The sequence below is a fragment of the Onychostruthus taczanowskii genome, unplaced genomic scaffold (genome assembly GCF_017590055.1).
Source record: "Onychostruthus taczanowskii isolate IOZ18803 unplaced genomic scaffold, ASM1759005v1 scaffold15, whole genome shotgun sequence".
Lineage (NCBI taxonomy): Eukaryota > Metazoa > Chordata > Aves > Passeriformes > Passeridae > Onychostruthus > Onychostruthus taczanowskii.
The window spans coordinates 8,556,898-8,575,348 of NW_024498685.1; the positions used below are offsets into that span (position 1 = coordinate 8,556,898).

General features: G+C 39.3%; 1 protein-coding gene across 2 annotated transcripts in view; it reads left to right on the top strand.

The window, feature by feature from the left end:
- The window catches only part of PHF21B (PHD finger protein 21B), a 160,410-nt gene that overhangs the window by 126,146 nt on the left and 15,813 nt on the right, over positions 1-18,451 (top strand). For both annotated transcript variants that reach the window (XM_041398737.1, XM_041398738.1), the window contains 3 exons: positions 7,834-8,184; positions 9,824-9,946; positions 14,926-14,977. In XM_041398737.1, the coding sequence (XP_041254671.1) occupies positions 7,834-8,184; positions 9,824-9,946; positions 14,926-14,977 (526 nt within the window). The remainder of the gene's footprint in view (positions 1-7,833; positions 8,185-9,823; positions 9,947-14,925; positions 14,978-18,451) is intronic.

An 18,451-nucleotide genomic window follows, 5' to 3' on the forward strand; every position in this document is an offset into this window, starting at 1 on the left:
GCACATACAGATGAGTGTTCTGCTTAGGGTTTCTTTTTATCAATTCACTTATTTTTAATGGTCATGCTACTATTAATTGCATGCCACTACAGAAAAAATTTAGTGTAGAAATTGATGATTGTGCTTCTAATTCTTAGAGAAGAAGTATGAGACAGCTGCCTCCTTTTATTTCCTCTGCCTTTCTATTGGTGTCACTTTTCAGTTCTTAAGAGAATTGACCTAGAGTGGTGGGGAAGGAGAAGCAACCCTAACCCCAGCCTGCTACTGCTGCTTGAGGCCTTCAGATCTGATCAGTGTTGGAAGCACTTTGAAAACGACCTCCACAGAAGTCAGCTCTCCAAGAGAGCCTGCACATGGAATTCCAAAGTAGCCATGAAAACCTCAGGAAACATTCAAGCCATTTTTACATTTGGCATGGTACCTTTTTCCCAATTGAAAACTCTTCCATTATTCCATGTCAAATGCTGCTTTGTGGAGTAGCAGCAAACGAGAGGGTAAGAAATTTCCCCTCTCTCCACTGATGCCATTTCTATCCATGTGAAAGGTGTGAATTCCGATCCATGTCTGGCCTGGATCTGAACTATGCTGTGTCTCTGACCCTCAAGGCCAGTTGTATAAGCTTGCATTAGAACTCTGGGTGAATTACAGGTGGACAAGAAAGCTTTCTTTGTTTGCTTCAGTAAAGGCTTGGAGAAACTGGCTATGCTGCTGTCTGACCCTTCATTTTCATCTCCTGGTGTCTCAGCATTTTGTGTGCTTCCATCTTGCTTAGGCTGTCAGGAGACAGAAATTATTTTTGTCCTTACTTTATTATTTTTGTCTTTCTTTTTTGATTTTGGCTAGTTGGGGCTGGTCAAATCATCATAATGTGATGTTATTGTTGTCTAGAAGCAGGAAAAGCTCTTAAAGTGATGGACAGAACAAAGCAGTGATATCCATGGTCTTTAATGTGACACCAGATTTTGGTGTCAGTGAATGCCAGAGTGGATGAGTTCAGAGCTTGCCTAAGGAAGTATATGGACAGGAGGAAAGCAGACAGGTCTTCTCTCATTTGTGCCTAAAGGCTTCGTGGGCACTTCAAATTGAAGGAAGTTAATCATAGATGAATATCTGTGAGAGAAGCAAGCTAACTTGTAATGCTGAAAAGAGTGGAAATGGAAGTAAGTTATTGCTGGAGTGTACAATCACAGTCTATCTTTAATATTTCCATTGTAATACTAAACAATAAGAATTAATTTCTTCATCAGAGGCACAAAGATAACTGCATGATCAAGGACAGAATCGTTGTGCAGAAGGTAAAAAAGCCCAGAAATCCTTGTCATTCACAAAAAGCAGAGCTGGCAGATTCCCACTCAAACATCCTTCTCATCAAAACATCCATTTCTGTAGTATCAAGCAAAGATGAAGGAGAAGAAAAACTAAATTAGATTGTTTTGCCTTCTTAAAAACTTCTCAGGAGTTCCATTAGCTGCATGTTACCTTTACACTTAAGTTAGCTGTCCATGACTATCAACTGAAATACCAAATAATGGCAGCTACACAGCACCTGGGAGATGCCTGATGGAGTGTGTGCAATTTGAGCACATGTGAAAACACTGCTGAGTGACTCCTGGCTTGTGTTGCTTGTAAACCAAGAGACCAGGGGTTTTTTTGAGAGGCTTGTTGCAATCCTGGTCTTGCTGAAATCTGCTCGATTTTGCTATTGGTTTTGATCAGATTAAGGTTTCTTCCCTGGTCTGCTCCATCCAGCGTAGCAGGATTGAAAATGTGGGCTGGAGCTGCTCCTTGGGTTTTGCCCTGCATTTCACAATGTCCTTCTGTAGGTTCACAGGCTAATATTCCAGGGATATGCTAAAGAGAGGGCTAAGTTGTATGTGAACATGGGACTCTCTTATTTTGGGTCATCTTGACTGGGCTTTCTACAATGAAGAGTAATTGCTTTTTTATGTAGACCCATCAAGGGGAAGGAAGAAAAGAAAGAAATCTTCCCTATGGGAAGAAAATAAACTATGTTTATTTTGACAGTGGTCCTAGACCAGGCTGAAGATAATAGGAGCTTATTGATTGGGAAAGGAACTAAAAACAAACCAAGGTGCAAATACTTGTATTTGAGTGAGTCGGGCAACCTGGATTTTAGAGAGTGTCATTGCTGTAAATTTAAGGAGTAAATTTTTTTGCCTAATTTTTACTGATCAAAAAAGAAGAGGGAGGAAGTAGGTCCTCAGCTGGCATAAATAGACACAGCTTTATTGAAGTCAGTGTGCATCTGTTCATTCTGGTTAAGGATATGATTACCCCATATTGCACTAATTTTATCAGCCATTGCTAATGTTTTCTGTGTAATCCTCTAAAGTTTTCAAGAATGAAAGCTCTGGCTGCTGCTCCCAGCACTTTGCCTCTGTGACATATGAATTGTGCCAAATCCATTTTGAGTTTTTGTTTTCAAGCTCTGAGTACAAGGGTGAAGTGAAAATAAAGTGTGAATAATGCTCTTTCTCTCAAAGGCAATGTGATATTGTGTTGAGCTGAAAAACTTACTTTCATACAGATGGGCCCTGCTAGTATGAAGGGCTGATGGATGCTGAGCATGATCCAGCTGATATCTGATACAGGGGAAGGGGAGGGCTCTTCAGTGTTGCTGACAAAACTCTAACAAGATCCAGGGACTGGAAGCTGAAGTTAGGCAAATTCAACCTTGCTATAAAATGCCAGTCACAAGCCTAAAAAAAAAACATTTTAACAATTTACTGGAGCTCATAATTCAAAAGTCTTTAGTATTTTCTTTTAAAATCAGTCTTCAGTTTCTGGGAGAAATTATATGGCCAGCCTGTGAACTGGAGGATCACAGTGATCCCTTTTGGGTTTGTAATTGAAGTACATTTTGTTAACTTCCCTTCTTTCCTAGGCCTGAGGGAGAACACATTTACCAGAAATGCCCTTAACAATTCTCATATCACCTGCAGATCTTCACAGATGTAACTGTTCTAATTAAATCCTGTGCTTTAGGACTATATAGGATTGCCCACAGAGACTGGAGGAACTGTGTGACTTTCCTCTCTTCTCCTTTTCCCCATACCTGTATAGGTTGGATCGTGAGGACTTCTTTTCTAAGAGGTTTTCTTTCTTACCTTATTTTTCTTTACTACAGCAGGTGAGTGGCTCACCTGTTGGGATTGTCTTGGTTTACAAGACAGGTGTCTGCTAGGGAAGGCAGAAAAACCTCCCTTGGAATGGAGAATGTAAGCCCCCTACTTCTGGAATATTAGAATTGTGAAATCAAGGGGCTCTCAGGCAAATTTCTGGATTATTAGAATTGTGAAATCAAGGGGCTCTCAGGCAAAGATATGGGAATAGGAATAACAATTCTTACTACACTAGTGTGTATAATAAAACAAACAAACAAACAACATCAACTACGGCATTAACAGCAAACAGAACCCAAACCCAGTGTTAATAAGGTCCTGGTTCAGTGGCTCTTCTCCCCAGCAGAGGCTCACCCCATGCCAGAAGCAGCAGCTCTGGCAGCAGCAGTGAAATTCCTTTCCCCAGGAGCAGCGGCTCCAATTGTCCTCCTCCAAAAACACCTGAGAGAGGACCAGCAACTGCACCCAGCTCCTTCCCCCAGCCCAAGTCCCCCTGGCATCTCCACCCAGCCCACCCAAGGGAAAACTCCCAAAAAAACAGAGCTCCCCCTTAGTCCCAAGCTCTCATCAGCAGCTCAATGGAAAGAAATTCCCCAGGGAATAGATTGCCCGTATCACGTTTTCCTGTGTCAGTGGTAACACACATCAGGCTCTCCCACCTCCACCACTCAGCAATTCATTCACCTCTGCAGTTTTCAGCAATTTGTGCTCTTGAGAGCTTGAGTGACATTTTGGTTAAATAGAAGCCTTTGAGCTTCATACAGGGACATCTGGATGGAGCTTAATAATATGGGATATACAAGAAGTCATGTTAGTCACAGGAGCTAATTCTTTCCTGATCTGAAACTCTTTAAAATATAATTAATTAGAAGTTGTTGAACAAAAGAGCATTCTGTACATCTCACAGGACTGGGCACTCTCTCATTTCCATGTCTGAAAAGCAGAGAGCCCCCACCTAGTGAATGCTCAGATTTGAGAATATCTCCTTGAAAAATGTGCTCACCTGCAGCTATCTGAGAAGTACATCACCACAGGAAATGAAATGTTTCTGTTATTGTGGGTATTGAGGAAACTCAAGAACCACACGGGTTTAGGAAATCATTATATTCAAGAAGCAGCTGTCTCTTCTGCATTTTGAGCCCTGGTAGTATCACATTCTGTTTTGACAGCTGTCAGAAGTTAAATGAAAGATTCTTGGGGAAAGAAGGGTTGAGCCACAGGAGAATTGTTAATTGCAACACTTGCCAAGAGTTGCAGTGTTCTTTTGGTAACATACATGCTATCTCTTTTTCTTTCTCTTCTCTTTTGCTCAACTTTGGTGCCTTTTATTTCTCTAACTCCTGTGACATGGACTGGTGTCATCCAACCTGTGCTACTTTCAGCAGAAAATTACTTTTTGGTATTGTGTGTGTGCAGAGCAGTCCCTGTCCTGCCCTAATTTTATTCTACCTCTTCTTCAGTGATTGCCAGCTTCCAAACTTTTGTTAGTGCCACTGTTCTCCTTTCGTCTTCCAGATTTAAGCTACAGTTTTGCCATGAGGGAAAGGAATTTATGCTACCTTCTTCCTTCTTATTTTTTCTCTTTCTAGCTGATACCATTTATCTACACAAATAACTGTAGCAATTTGGGATTTTAGGTGACACCTGCCAAAGGTATTTCATGTAGCTGTTTATTAAATGTTTGCACTTAGTGTTTATATTCTGAGGGAACATTCATAGGTGTTGGAGCACAAGGGGCTTCTATGTTTGCTTTCTGTTTTGGATTTCCACTTGCAGGTCCTTGAAATAAATGTTATTTTCACTTTCAATTATTCTAACTTTAACTCAGGAGTACCTGAAACTTTTGTTTCTATAGTCAACCCTTTTTATTGTTCTGTAATTGCAAACAAATAAGGTCTCCCAAGGTTAGGTAAACCTGTCAGGGAGTTTTCAGAGGCTTAGTCCCTCTTCTGTATCACATGGTGGCAGAAAGTGCCCAGCATATGCTCTGTAATGTACCAGTTTGGTGCATCCTATCAGATAATTTCAGTATGCAGCACTTTATAAAGAATTTAGTATTTTGGAAAATTAAGTTTGTTTAATTAACTGTGCAGGAAGAGCTTATTTTACAGCAAACTAAGATGTGTTCATCCATAACTTGCAGGATGTGCATGTGTGTAGGATTCACTTAGGTATTACATCATGCAGTAGAAAAGATAATTATATAGCTGGAATATATGTAGGCATTTAGTTTTAATTAGAATTTTGATTAAATATAAAAGTGCAATTAAGAGTGACTGATACAGTTGATCTTGGTAGACTACATGACAGTTTTTTGGCTAGAGAAACTCCTGAATTGATGGGTTTAAACCAATGCTTTGTGCACTGCTGTTGAAAATAAAACCATTAACTAATCACGGATATGAAGTTAATTACAGAGTTCTCCCTAAAACTACTTGACCAGGATCTGGTATCTTAACTAAGCCAGTCAGATAATCATTACACAAAGTGATTGCATAAAGAAAATGAGCAAAGAACCCTTCAGTTAGTGTCAGGGTATGTTGACTATGGCTCCTTGGAGTTCTGTGTAGTTTTGCACCATTTCACAGCAGGTCTCGGCAGCTTTCCAGTGCCACCCCAAAGCTGTAAGCTGAGCACAGTGGCTCCCTGGCTCTGCACAAGTCTGCAGGACCTTGGGCAAACTCCTCTTTACCTTTCCATCCACCATGACTGCTGGAAATTTGAATGTCCCGAGCAGGACTGTGCCTCTGACTCTGGTTTTGCACTGCTCGTGGGTGTACGGATCTGTTGCACTCCGCGGTGGTGCTGGACACAACCTTCCCCAAGAGCATCCAATGGGTAGGAGCCACCAGAGCACCAGCACACACAGACAGACAGACAGACAGACAGACAGCCACAGACACGCACACACAGACACAGAGCAGCTCAGCAGGGAAGACATGGGAATGTCCAGGCATGGAGTTCCAACATGCTTTACTTCAGGCAACACTGAAGAGGTCCAGGGGCCAAAGACAAAGGCAAAGGAAGGTCCAGGGTATAAATGGTGAGAAAAAGGGGACAGAGAAGAGCATCAGGGATCTAATGAACTGAGTGAGGGCTCAGGGGTAGTGCACAGGGATAGAGAATGCCAGGGTGGATAGGTGGGGTTACACAAACCCATGGGAAAGCAGGGAAGGGAGAAGTTACCAGAACATGAACATATAAGGGTAAAAGGGGTAGGGAAGGCCAAGGGGTCAATGGGGAGGACAGAACTGGGACAAGTTTACATAGTGCTGCAGAGCACCATGGGGGGAAGCTTCTTCCCTCACCCTGAGCTGTGAAAAATGCCTGGGGCCTAAGATGCATCTCACCAGGGTATTAGTGTTGTGATGCCTTTCCCCAGTAGGCTTGTGGGTGTCCACAGGGGTCCTATTGATATTTAAGGGAGAAATTACTGAGACACAGAGAGCTGGAAATGTATGTGTTGCTGTCCTTAATATTTGCTGTGAGGACAAAAGGGTATGGTTCCTTCTTGACACAATAGGGGATGATGGCCAGCCTTGAGAGATAGTTTTCTGCACACCAGTAAATCCCTGCATTTTTTTAAAATTGCTTACTTAGGCTGAAGATTGAAGTCGGTCCCATTTGAAGGGCTCCTGTAGACTCCAGCATGGTGACACAGGCAGCTGTTTCCCGTGTTTGTTAGAACTTGTCATTTTGTTTCACAGTATGGGAGGTGCAAGAAGTGGCAGTACTAACAGTACTAAATAAGCACAGACTGTTTTATCAGGCTGTGTTAACGAATAAGCTGGGAGTGAAGTTAACTCCATGTGAAGCATTTTAAATTATTTATTTTCAATCCTGGAACTGTACTTAACATGTTGTTAAGGCAGAGCCATGTTGACTGGGTAACGTTAAATGCACCACTGGAAACACATCACATTAGCTGAAAACAATTGATTGCTGCTATCATTCATGGCTCTGGGTACAGCCCCAGCTGTTGCAAAGCAGGGCAAAGTGTCCTCTTCCATTCATGGAAGTTCCTCCTGCATCCACACACAGCTGCAAGTTAGCTCTTTAATTACTGCAACAAAACATGATGTTTGGTGCTTGTGGGTTTCTTGTATTGCTCTCTTTATTTTATTTATTTTTGTGTGAGTTAAGTGATTGTGTGACTGATCTTCTCTCCATTTGACATGGCATGTCTTAAACATATGAGGTTGTTCATTGACCAATCCACCAGTAAAAAAGCATATACTCTACTGTCCCTGTAAATGCTTTCCGACAACTCCCTTAAAGATTCAGCTCCCTCTCCTTAATTCATAGAAAAAATGTTGTGTCCTTCAGAACGGGAAATTTTTGCATCTAGGTTTTCCATTCTTGCCAAGGCTTTGGCTTACACATCCCTACTGAGAACTGGATGTGACTTGACTAGCATTTGTATGGATGTGTGGTAATCAAAATAAGAATTTGACATTCTTCTCACTTATTGTTCAGCATTGCATTGAGTTAAGAACTTCAAAATTACCCAGTTGAGAAAAGTTGGGAATATATCTACAAGTAAATGAATGGTTGGCTACTTGCAGTTGCTCCATTCTGTTTTTCTAGATGCTCTGGGTCCATGGTGAATGCAATTAGAGATTCCACTGGGAGAACACGTGTGTGCAGAGTTTGTTCACATACCCAATAACACCGGACTCTCTGTTTGTAGGTTAGGCCAAAGACCCTGATTCCAGACAGCCTCCCAATCTCCCCGTGCAGAGACCAACCTTCCAAGCAGCCTCCCACCTTCCAGAAGGCAACCATAGTGAGCATCAAAAACCCCAGCCCTGCCCTCCCCACTGCCAACAACACCGTCAGCCATGGACAGACACACAGCAGCCAGCCACAAAGCGTCACCGAGCCTGCAGCCCTCTCGTCCCCTCTGAGTGGTGCTGGCGTGGCCTATGCCATCATCTCCACCTCGCCCAGCAATGCAGCTCCCATCAGCAGCAGCGCCGCTGTCTCGGTGGTCAACGACAGCATCAAAGTGCAGCCGCTTCTCATCAGTGCCGACAGCAAGGTGAGTTCCCTGGGCAGCAAACGCAGCAGCTGTGCTGCAGGTATCAGCAGAATGCTGCCCTGGGAGTGCACAGCCTGTGCAGTGTTCTCAGTGGTTCTTCTCAAAGAAAATAATCAGAAAGCAATGGGGGAATTCTTACACAGACACATAGAAGCTAGCAGACTTTTATCTGTGTACTAGCCTGTTTTTTACTGGGAACAAAATACATCATTATGTAGACTGATATTAACAGGACCTTCTGTTAATATGAACTTCTCTTTCCTTAAGCCAATCCTCACTAATAAAATCCTGAATTCTGTACAGGCTCACATTTCCTATGGACTCCCTCTTCAATGACACAATGATACTCAATTTGTTCACTGACCCCAGGGAGTACATAAAATTATGAGAGATTCCCTTCTGCTCTTTCAGGGGAAGACCAAATTAAATGAGAGCTCAGGGTTGCAGAACTGACCAGGAGATGAATCAGTAAAAAGAAAAAAATCAAGCTATGAATTACTTCTTTCATCTTGGTACTGCTTTTCAGCATTGGAATGCAAGAACTTTACCACACTTATACCAGAGACAGATTCCATACAGGCTGCTAATGTACCAAACACACATTCACTGTAATTTACTACTGGGATCCTGCTATTTTTGGGCTTGTTGGCAGCACAAGTTCTCTTGCAGAACTAAAAAAATGTATAGGATGTAGGATGGCTTTTGAGGTAAATAAAAGCAGACATCTCTTCCCCGATTCTTTGACATAAATTATTTTTCTCTTACTTAAAATGGCTCCTGGCTCAGAAAACCATCTCCTTTTGTGTTCTTGAATCTTCTAGAGTGACTGAGTTAAGATAATGTATCTAGCACTTAAACGACATTGATTGAAAATTAGCAAGGAAGTAAAAGGAAAAGGCCTAGTGTTCAAATCTAATAATCTTTATCTAGAAGGTGATGGTCCTTGGGAAGTCCTTTTGAAGCTTCCACAGTCCTTTTGATTATAGGTATGAAGTCAAATGCGTAGTTTTGTGGGCTGAAATTAATTCCTTTTAATTTAATAGATAATGTGACCTGCATCATGTAAATCTTCATGTGGTAATTCAAATATAAGCAGCTGGATATACTACCATAAATGTGTGAATGAGATCTTTGTCACAATTCCTATAGGTTCTAAACAAGACCTAAATTTAATTAAGAAAAATATTGTTTATTTAGTTTACAGAAAACTGGACATCCACTGCTTATATCATGTAAAGGCTGAGGACTGAAGTGAGGAGTACCTTCTTTCCCATCCCCATGTCCTTATTCTGAAAAAAACACTGGTTCAATTGAGATCAGACTGGGTTTGAAAGCTTAGTAATCCCATCTCTTCTACTATACATAAAATAAAATCAAAGGAGAGACCTTAAAATCACTAACACAAGTGCTAAAGCATGGCTTCTCAGCCACCTTCACAAGTCCTCTAAATAGAAACTCTCCTAATTTTCAGAGGCATACTTACTTAACCTAAGTATCCTGTTGTTTTATGCTTCTGACTTGTGACTTACGTTTCTTATTTTTAGGGTATCAAGTAAACCTTCAAAGAGGACTCAAAGGTTTCAGGCAGAAAAATCCAGTTTCATATAATGAATTCTCTTATTTGTACATTGTCTTTTAGGTTATCATTATTCAACCTCAAGTCCAAACCCAGACAGAAAGTAAACTGGAGACAAAGAAATCTCCTGAAGAGTCAGCTCAGGGACTGCCTGCTACCAAAAAGAAAAAGGAGGAAAATCCAGAGGTGATTTTTTTTTAAATTTTTTAATAGATGAGCTACAATATGGTTAAGTTATGGGGGCCAAATCTAAACATTCTTCTCTGTGCTTATGCAATTACTTTATTTGTGTTTGTGGTTCTGCCAGCTGTTCATCTCTCCTCTCAATCTCTGCAATCAGGGTAATTCCCCTGCCAGCAAGTGCCCTGACAAATTTGGTTTGCACCATTCAAACCTTCCACTGTCACAAAATGTAAGACTTGGAGGTCTCATAATAATCTAGGCACCCCATGGCTGTAGCTGGATTTCTTGTGAAAGGTGTATACAAGCTTAAGATATTTTCTTTCATGTTGTCAAAGATTTAGAGGCTGTGTGTGAAGTGGAATTAACATTTCTTTTGTAAGCTGAGCTTTTAACATATTCTTTGTAATGAATCTTGCAATTTTTAGATTGTATTAATAGTTTCCTGCACTTGCTGTGTACATGTGTTCCCATATGTACACAGATTCTAGTCTGAAGTACATTAAAATCCTTTAAATTGGGTAAGAGTAGGTAGCAGGTAGTGAGACTAAATCTCTTTTAGGAACTATAATTTTGATTTAAACTAGAAATATAAATGCAGCTCTTTGTAGAAATAGGGTCTCTCTAACAGATATTTTGGGTTTTGACTGGATATGTTCGCATTATATTAGGTGTAATTTTAGGGCAGTTTGAGAAGTTATGCAGGCTGAATCTATTTCTTTTGTAGAAATGCTCAGCTCCTGTAAAATCTTTAACTTCACTAGTCTAATATATGTGTAGCACAAAAGCATCCTTGGAGCTATAGGTTTAAGAGGATTATTACAATATAAAATATGTTACTTGAGGTGTGCGTGTGGTCAATTTTTTCACTATTTTAGGAGGTTCATATGGTTCAAAAAGTATTAAGGATAAATATTTTAGCCCAAAATATCACAGCTCTATGCAGAAGCTCTGCAAAACTATGCTTGGGAAACCTCCCAAGTTTAAAAACTCACCCTTATATGAATCTTCATTACCATGGAATGATGGGACTGTAGAATCCTCTTTTGTTTAGGCAGGTGTTTCCAAAAACTTCTTCATTTTGTAGCACCTTGTAGGCAGAAAGACCAGTAGGCTCTGCTTAGGAACAGAATGCTAGGATAAAACATCAATTTTTCTTTGCCTGTAACTTTCCCCCATGGAAAAATGATGAATAAAAGCCTTCCAGAGAGATGCAGGAGGAGGCAGTTGGACTGGGCACACTTTTGGTATGGGATTCAAAAATGTAAGATTTTCATTACATAGCTAACTAGAATATCTCAATGACCTTTTTCTAACCACAGACACTGTTCCTACCCTGTTTACTGGAGGTCTCAAAAACCTTAATTTTCTGGGAAGGGTGCTGACACTGTGCCCTAAACTAAGACAGTTCTTTTCATAGGTTTGTTGCACAGCCATAAATAGGTAGGTCTGGAGTTAATTTCTTTTGTTCTTTGAAAGTAAACTTTGGTTGATTACCATGTATTTATGCAATTAGTGTAATTAGAACTAACATCATAATTAGTATAAATACATGTAATGACATAAATAGAACACGTAATTACAAAATGAAATGCTTTTATGAAAATCTTTGTTGTGCTTCATGAAAAGACATACTGTGTATTTCTAAAAGCACTCACGGCTTATAAGCAGATGATTAAATTTAAAGCAAACACAGCATGGTATTTTTAAAAAGCAAATAGGCACTCAAGGCACTGCTCACTTTTATTTGTCTTCAAAGCAGAAAACTGAGGCAGGAACTCCAATATAACTCTGTACAGAACTTAGTTGGGATTTAACAAATTCCACTAACAATTTGAAATGAGCTAACTAGAAATAACCAGACTTGGCAGTAACCAGGAATCCCAAAGCAGTTACTGAGTATACCTGAACAAACAGAGAAGAGCAAGGATAATTACTGTCTTTAGCTCCTGGCTTGGTCATCCTGCTGGAAAGCCCTGAAGCTGATCATGGACTGAGGAGGAGGAGGAGGCCACCCCTTGTTCCCATCAGCAGGGCACAGCTGGGGATGGAGAACAACGATGATGGATCCAGTGATGGACCTTCTCCCACCAGGATGGATTCTGAAAAGAAATGGACTAATTACAAAACGGAGCTGCTCCTCTGGGGAGAAAATACCCTGGATGTTGCTTTTTGTGGTTTTTTTCTTCATATCTTGGCGGGGGGAGTTGTTTGGGTGACTGCAGGGTTAATATTTGCTTTTTTTCTTGAAGAGACCTGAGTTCAACACAGAGAGAAACAGAATTCTGCCCAAACCCTTTTGATAATTTAAAAATTCCTGTTAGCAAACTATCTGGCAATATTGTCGTTCTAAAATGTTTTTATTGAAAAGAAAAATTACTGCCACAAATGCTGGTTATTTAGTTACTGGCGTTCTAATTCTTCCTAAGCACAAGAGAGACAAATGGCAATTGTGAACTAAATGCTAGTATTAAGCCTGGATTGAAAATCTGGAGAAAATGAAGTCTTGGCTTTGCAACTTCCCGTACAGAGGACAAACAATAGACCCTGTGATATTTGAAATGAAAGTTTTGCAGTGGAAGTCAGATTTTGAATTTAATCCAATCAGCTGCAGAGGTGTGAAATAGCAAAACCCATAAAAACAAGTAGGCTGTTAAAATAATATGCTTGTTCAAAAGAATACTGCTTGTACTGGGTTTTTTAAAAGGAACCCTCTTTCAAGTCCCTATAAAAGCTAAAACTTCCTGTGTTTAATCATGATATAATTATCATGTCTACTTGTGATAGCTTTTCATATTTTAAGCAAGTATGTTGCTTTTAGTTAGATACATATTCAAACAACTTCAGCATGAAGAGAGGAAATTGTTTAGCAAACATTCTAGTACACAAATTTCAGTTGAAGCATCAGAAAATGTGTGCTTTATCTACAGCTTAATGTTGGGGTGATGCAAGAATTCTGCACACCACTGAGAAAACACGCATTAACCATTCCATCTTCCTGGTTCTATCCCTAAAATTGTTACTACTTTTGCTCACAGTGCTGAGAAGTATCCTGCCACTGTTACTTTTTGAGGGGGCTGCGGTGAAGCTTGTAATCCTACTCAGCTGAATAATTTTCTTCTCAGATCTGCACAGTGGATCAAATATTCGTCTTTTCCTTCAGGTGTGGGGCCCCCACTGTGCCTGGCTGGTGTTTCAGGCATGTAAGGAGTGAATATTACTGAAATCAAGGTCTGACTTGCAAATGAACACGTGCGTGTAATTACCACAGATATAGAAGGCAGAAATACGGTGTGAATATATCTAAATTGCCAGTGCCATTACACCACCATTTTTTAATCTACCTGGAGAGTAGGGATCTCTTGAGGCTGTGGAAAGGAATTATTCCTACTTACATGGGTGTTAGTTGAGGTGTTTGACAAAGGTATTTTCACAGATGCAGGAGTGGTAGAGATGTCCAGTCCTAACCCTCTGATTTTGATGAACCACCCAATAGTTAGATCTTTCATCTGCAAAATGAGGATGTTTCTGCTTTCACAATTTCACTGAGTGAAAGTCAGAATTGAAAAGAAAATTGTAGATCTGGTGATTTACTAGTTGATTTTATCCTGAACTGAATTGAAATGTTAAATCATCAGGCTTTTCACAAAACATGAAGGTCAGACTAATTTTGACTTGGAAGTGTTGAAACATGTTCTCCTAACACTCTTTGAATGAAACAATGTTTTGACCTTCTACTGCTTAAACACTGTGTTTTAGTTGGACCTAAATCTAGACATTTTATTTGAGGTATGATAATTGCATCTTCCTGTGGTCTTTGTCCACTTCCTCAGACTTGGATTGTGGGCTTTTCTTGCTTGGATTTCCCAAGAGCTTGAGTTGCATAGTCAGATTGTCTCTCCTGTGGAACTGAACCTCATGAAATCCAACAAGATCGTTCAGCACAGCAGAAAGAGGAGGCCCCCAAAGCCCCACAAATGTGACTGAAAAACAAGGAGTTCAGTTCAGTTTGGGCTTGGAAAAAACACAGCGTAATTTCAGTTTTCATCAAAAACATGCGATAAAAACTTCAGCAAAACCTTTCTGCAAGGAAACATCTTCCAGTGACAAATCACTGGCAGAGCATTTAGAATCTGCTCCAATACTTGTCCTATCACTGCATCAGCATGTCCTGAAGACTTTTTTGGTATGAAGATATGTTTTGTGCATATATAGTTTAGAAGGGTTGTGAGTAATATTTTAGATCAGATTTTATGCTGCAAAATGAGTTCACCAGTGTCAGTGGGAGATGTCTGTTCACTCCCCATTGAGGAAAAATGTTGGATCAGTATATGTCTTCACAATCCATGCACACTATGTTATTTTTAAAATTTGGGAAGAGAAATTTCCCGGGATTGAAAATTTTTGGTTTGGTTGGTTGTTCGTGTTTTTTTTTTTGTTTGTTTGGTGGTTTTTTTTTGGTTTTTTTTGTTTGTTTGTTTTTTTGTTTTTTTGTTTTTTTGTTTGTTTTTTTTTAATGGGAGGGGACTTTTAATATGCTTCTGATGTCTTGTTTAGTGTTGTACAGTTCATACTTGTTTCAGTTCTTACAGCTTGCTCATTTCCAATAAAAGCAGAGTGTCATATCCAGATTGTAAAAAATAAAACAAAATTACTTCACTAAAAAATTGAGAAACAATTCAGCTAGCAATGTGAAACTGAACTGATTGAATTGACTGAATATTGGTCATGTGCTGTGTAAGATCAGTAGTCATTTAGCATTGACTTCAGGCATCTTTGTACTGCTTGAGTTTATGTAATCATACAAGGAGAACCAGGCATATCTCAAGTAAATCTTCAGTTAAAGTTCTTTACATTACTATGCATTCAAATAAGATACATTTCTAAAAGACTTTTACTGAGTTTATTCTGTCAATGCTAATTTTATTTATTTTCTTACCATGATCATTATAGTAGAAAATCTAACCCATTTGTTTTTTCCTTAGAAAATTGCCTTCATGGTAGCACTAGGACTGGTTACAACAGAACATTTGGAAGGTAAGGTGGCATATGTTGATTTACAGTTCAGTTTTTGAGTGAAATCTTTTCTGTTGGCTTCTCTGCCAGAGCACATTGCTGAGCATTGTGTTCAGATGGCTTTTGAATCTCTCCAGAGAAGGAGATTCCACAGCCTTTCTGGGCAATCTGTTCAGTGTTCTGTTACCCTTCTGGAAAAGAAGTTCTTCCTCATGTTCAGGATGAGCTTCCTGGGCATCAGTTTCTGCACATTGCCTTTGTTCTGTTGCTGGGCACCATGGAGCACAGCCCAGTCCATGCTCTGATCCCTGCCTGCAGATATTATACACATCAACAAGATTCCCTCTGTTTTTCCTTCTCTCCTTCTCTGAAGGGCATGAAAACTGAAAAAATGAAAATGAAAAAATCAGATGAAGGGTTACCTTTGCACAGTTGTGCCTTTCAGTCTCACAATAGTGAGTGACCTTACTTACTCTGCCTCCCACCCCATGGCAATGCTCAAAGGGCATGAGGACTGGCCCTGCAGCCAGCCACCAGGCTGCTTGGCACAGGCTGGTATTTGGACTCACTCAGTCATCATGGTCCTCTAAAAGATGTTAAGACCTGGAAGAAACAGTGAAACAAAAATCCTGCAAAGGTCCTGACTGGCACTGATGTGGTTGATGGATTTGTGAGGTTCAAAGATGTTTGCCCAGATATGCAGCAAGTGCCCTCTGCTCTCTCCCGTGTGAGATGGACTTTCACTTTTTGACTTGATTGTCTGTCACCTCTAGAGTTCCACAGAATAATATGTAAAGTAGTGGTAAAAATCTGGCATTTGTTTCATAAGATTTTACTTACTTAAGACTACTTCTCACAAAGAATTCCTTCCCTTCGTTTTCCCCACTTAGCCAAAACTTAACTAACTTCCCATCAAATCCTGTGTTTGCCTGAGAGTATCTAGCATGTCTCCTCAGGCTCCTGAATATGACTTCAAACAAATATTGCACATAAGCTAAAATCAGCATCACACTGTTTTCAGTTTCCTTCTCCAACCTTCCAAAAATAACTTGCAAAAGTTAGCAGATTTGTATCTTTCTTTGCCTCAGCTTTGTTGTTCTGAAATTAGAGATGAGAGGGGGAAAAAAGAGTTTGTTTAGCAAATTTACCAGTGGCATGAAACAATTTGGGGTGGCAGAATACTTCTCACGGACAGAGATGATGCAGGTATTTTGAAGTAAAGATCTGCACCCTGATGGTTTTAATTACAAGCTCAGCTACAACAAGTTGGTGTGATTCTACCAGTAAAAGGAGAAAAAACTGGTATCTGTGTCAGCTGACAGTGATTCTTGATCACAAAAAGTGTTAAAGGGAATTGATATTTACCACCCATCCCATGGACTATAGTAAACAAAATACTTAGGAATTTCCAGTGCACTGAGTTTAAGTTTTATGTGCTTTAGATGTAGGAGCATGCTTAGCTACCTCGCTGTCTCAAGGTATCTACCATTTTTACCTTGATTTCTTTTTATTCAGATTTCCAGTTCTTTGGTTTAAAGACAAGTTGTGAATTAGTGAGAAAATGCATCTGAATTGTAATGTCTCCTCAGTATATGCAGCAGGTTTGCTGTGGGTCTTGTTCCCATTTTTCAGTGTTTTTCCTCTTTAAATCTGCATTTTAAAAAAATAGTTTAATGTCCCAGTGACTGAGAATTTGAAAGCGGTTTAAAGAAATTTTAAGCCTTCATAATTTTTAATCCCTTAATGGTCATGGATTGAAATGGAAATCAAAAAGCTACAACAATTTGGGGAGAAGATTTATAATCCAAAAAATGCAAATGATGATCGGTTGTTGTTTTCTTTGTCTAAGGAAAACAGGACAACATTTGAAATTATGCGGAAGAACAAATTATGCTTACAACAGAGAGGACTTAATTTTGAATAATTCTATACCCTTTGATTTTATTGGAACTAATAAATTGTTTATGTGGACTTATTACTTATGTTCAAAATGCCAAGCAGTGCTCTTGTCTGTTCTACACCAAGTGTGGAGACGCTCATTTTGAACCAAACTGCTACAACACTCACCATGCAGAATCAATTCCTGAAGACAAATTCACTTTTTATATTTCTACTAGCATTAAATAAAGGTTCCAACCAAGAGCTATTTATTATGGAAAGGATATTTCTTCATCAGAATTGGTGATTACAACTGTCAGAGATTTCCTTATAGCTTTCACATGCTAAAGGTTATTATTTTACTGTGTCATGTTTACAGTCATCAGTCGTTGCTATTTATCAGGAAGCAGTGGTCATTACACAGTACAGTTTGTTTTAAAACTTCTAATTATTTCTCCATTTCACATTTTTGGAATTTAACTTTATCAAGATTGGATCATTAAAAGCTTATTAATTTAGTATCTCTAATTCACAGTGTTACAGTTTTCCTTAATTTTATTCATTAATTTTCTGGTGAAGGGCTGTGATCCACTTCTATGTGTATTTCTCTGTCTGCCTAGAAGCCTTTTCACCTGACCTGCACACAAGCATTCCCTGCCTGGGGAGAGAGCTCTGTTCTGCAGAGTCTGAGTGTGAGGCATCTTTAGCAGTAAATGAACACAGCTGCTTCCACTAACTGACAGTCTGCAAAGTACAGCTTTCCCTGTAAATTTTAAATAAAGAAAAATTTTTCTAAATAAATAAAATATTTTTAAATAAAGAAAAATTGCCATCACAGGCTACATAGAATGACCAAGCAGAGTGTTTATTGGTGAAGACAGCAGCTCACTGGAGTTTGGCCTCCAACATATCTTTAAATTCATTCATCTTTGTCAAATGTATTACAGTTTAATTTTTCCTGTTTGGTTTCTATTTTTTAAATTGATAAGCTAAGGAATAAGATAGCTCAATTTCACGATGCAGTTCATGGTTGTAACATATTGACTCTTTCTCTAAGCTATTAGAAACACCTTCTAGCATTACAATTTTGTTTAAAAAAAAAAGAAAAAAAAGAAAAAAAAGAAAAAGAAAGGTAGAAAGCAAAACTTTAAAAGAAGGACTCTTAGTTCAGGTCATTCTAAGAATGCATATCTTGTTGCATCTAGATTACTGAAATATTTATGATTTCATCAATTGAAACAAATTTAATTTAACTTTATTGCATCCTGTTCTGAAAAGTACTCAATACTTTTTAAGCAGAAGTAACAAGTAACAAAAGATAGCACACCAGTGTATGCTTTTGCTCTGTCTGGGTGTAAATATTGACAGAACCACTCCACATGTGCATAGATGCATGATATTTTTGTTTCCATGAAAGTGAAAATTGGTACTTTGTTTCTAAGAAAGTGCTCTCCCCCCTGACGGCTTCATAGGCTATTGTACCTCTCGAGATTTTCCATTCATTATTCTCTCTCTCTCTCCTCTTTTCCATGTATTCCCACTGCTATTACTTTTCATCCCAACCATCTCTTATCTCTGTACCATAGCAATGCCTCTTCCAAAGCTGCATTCCAAGTA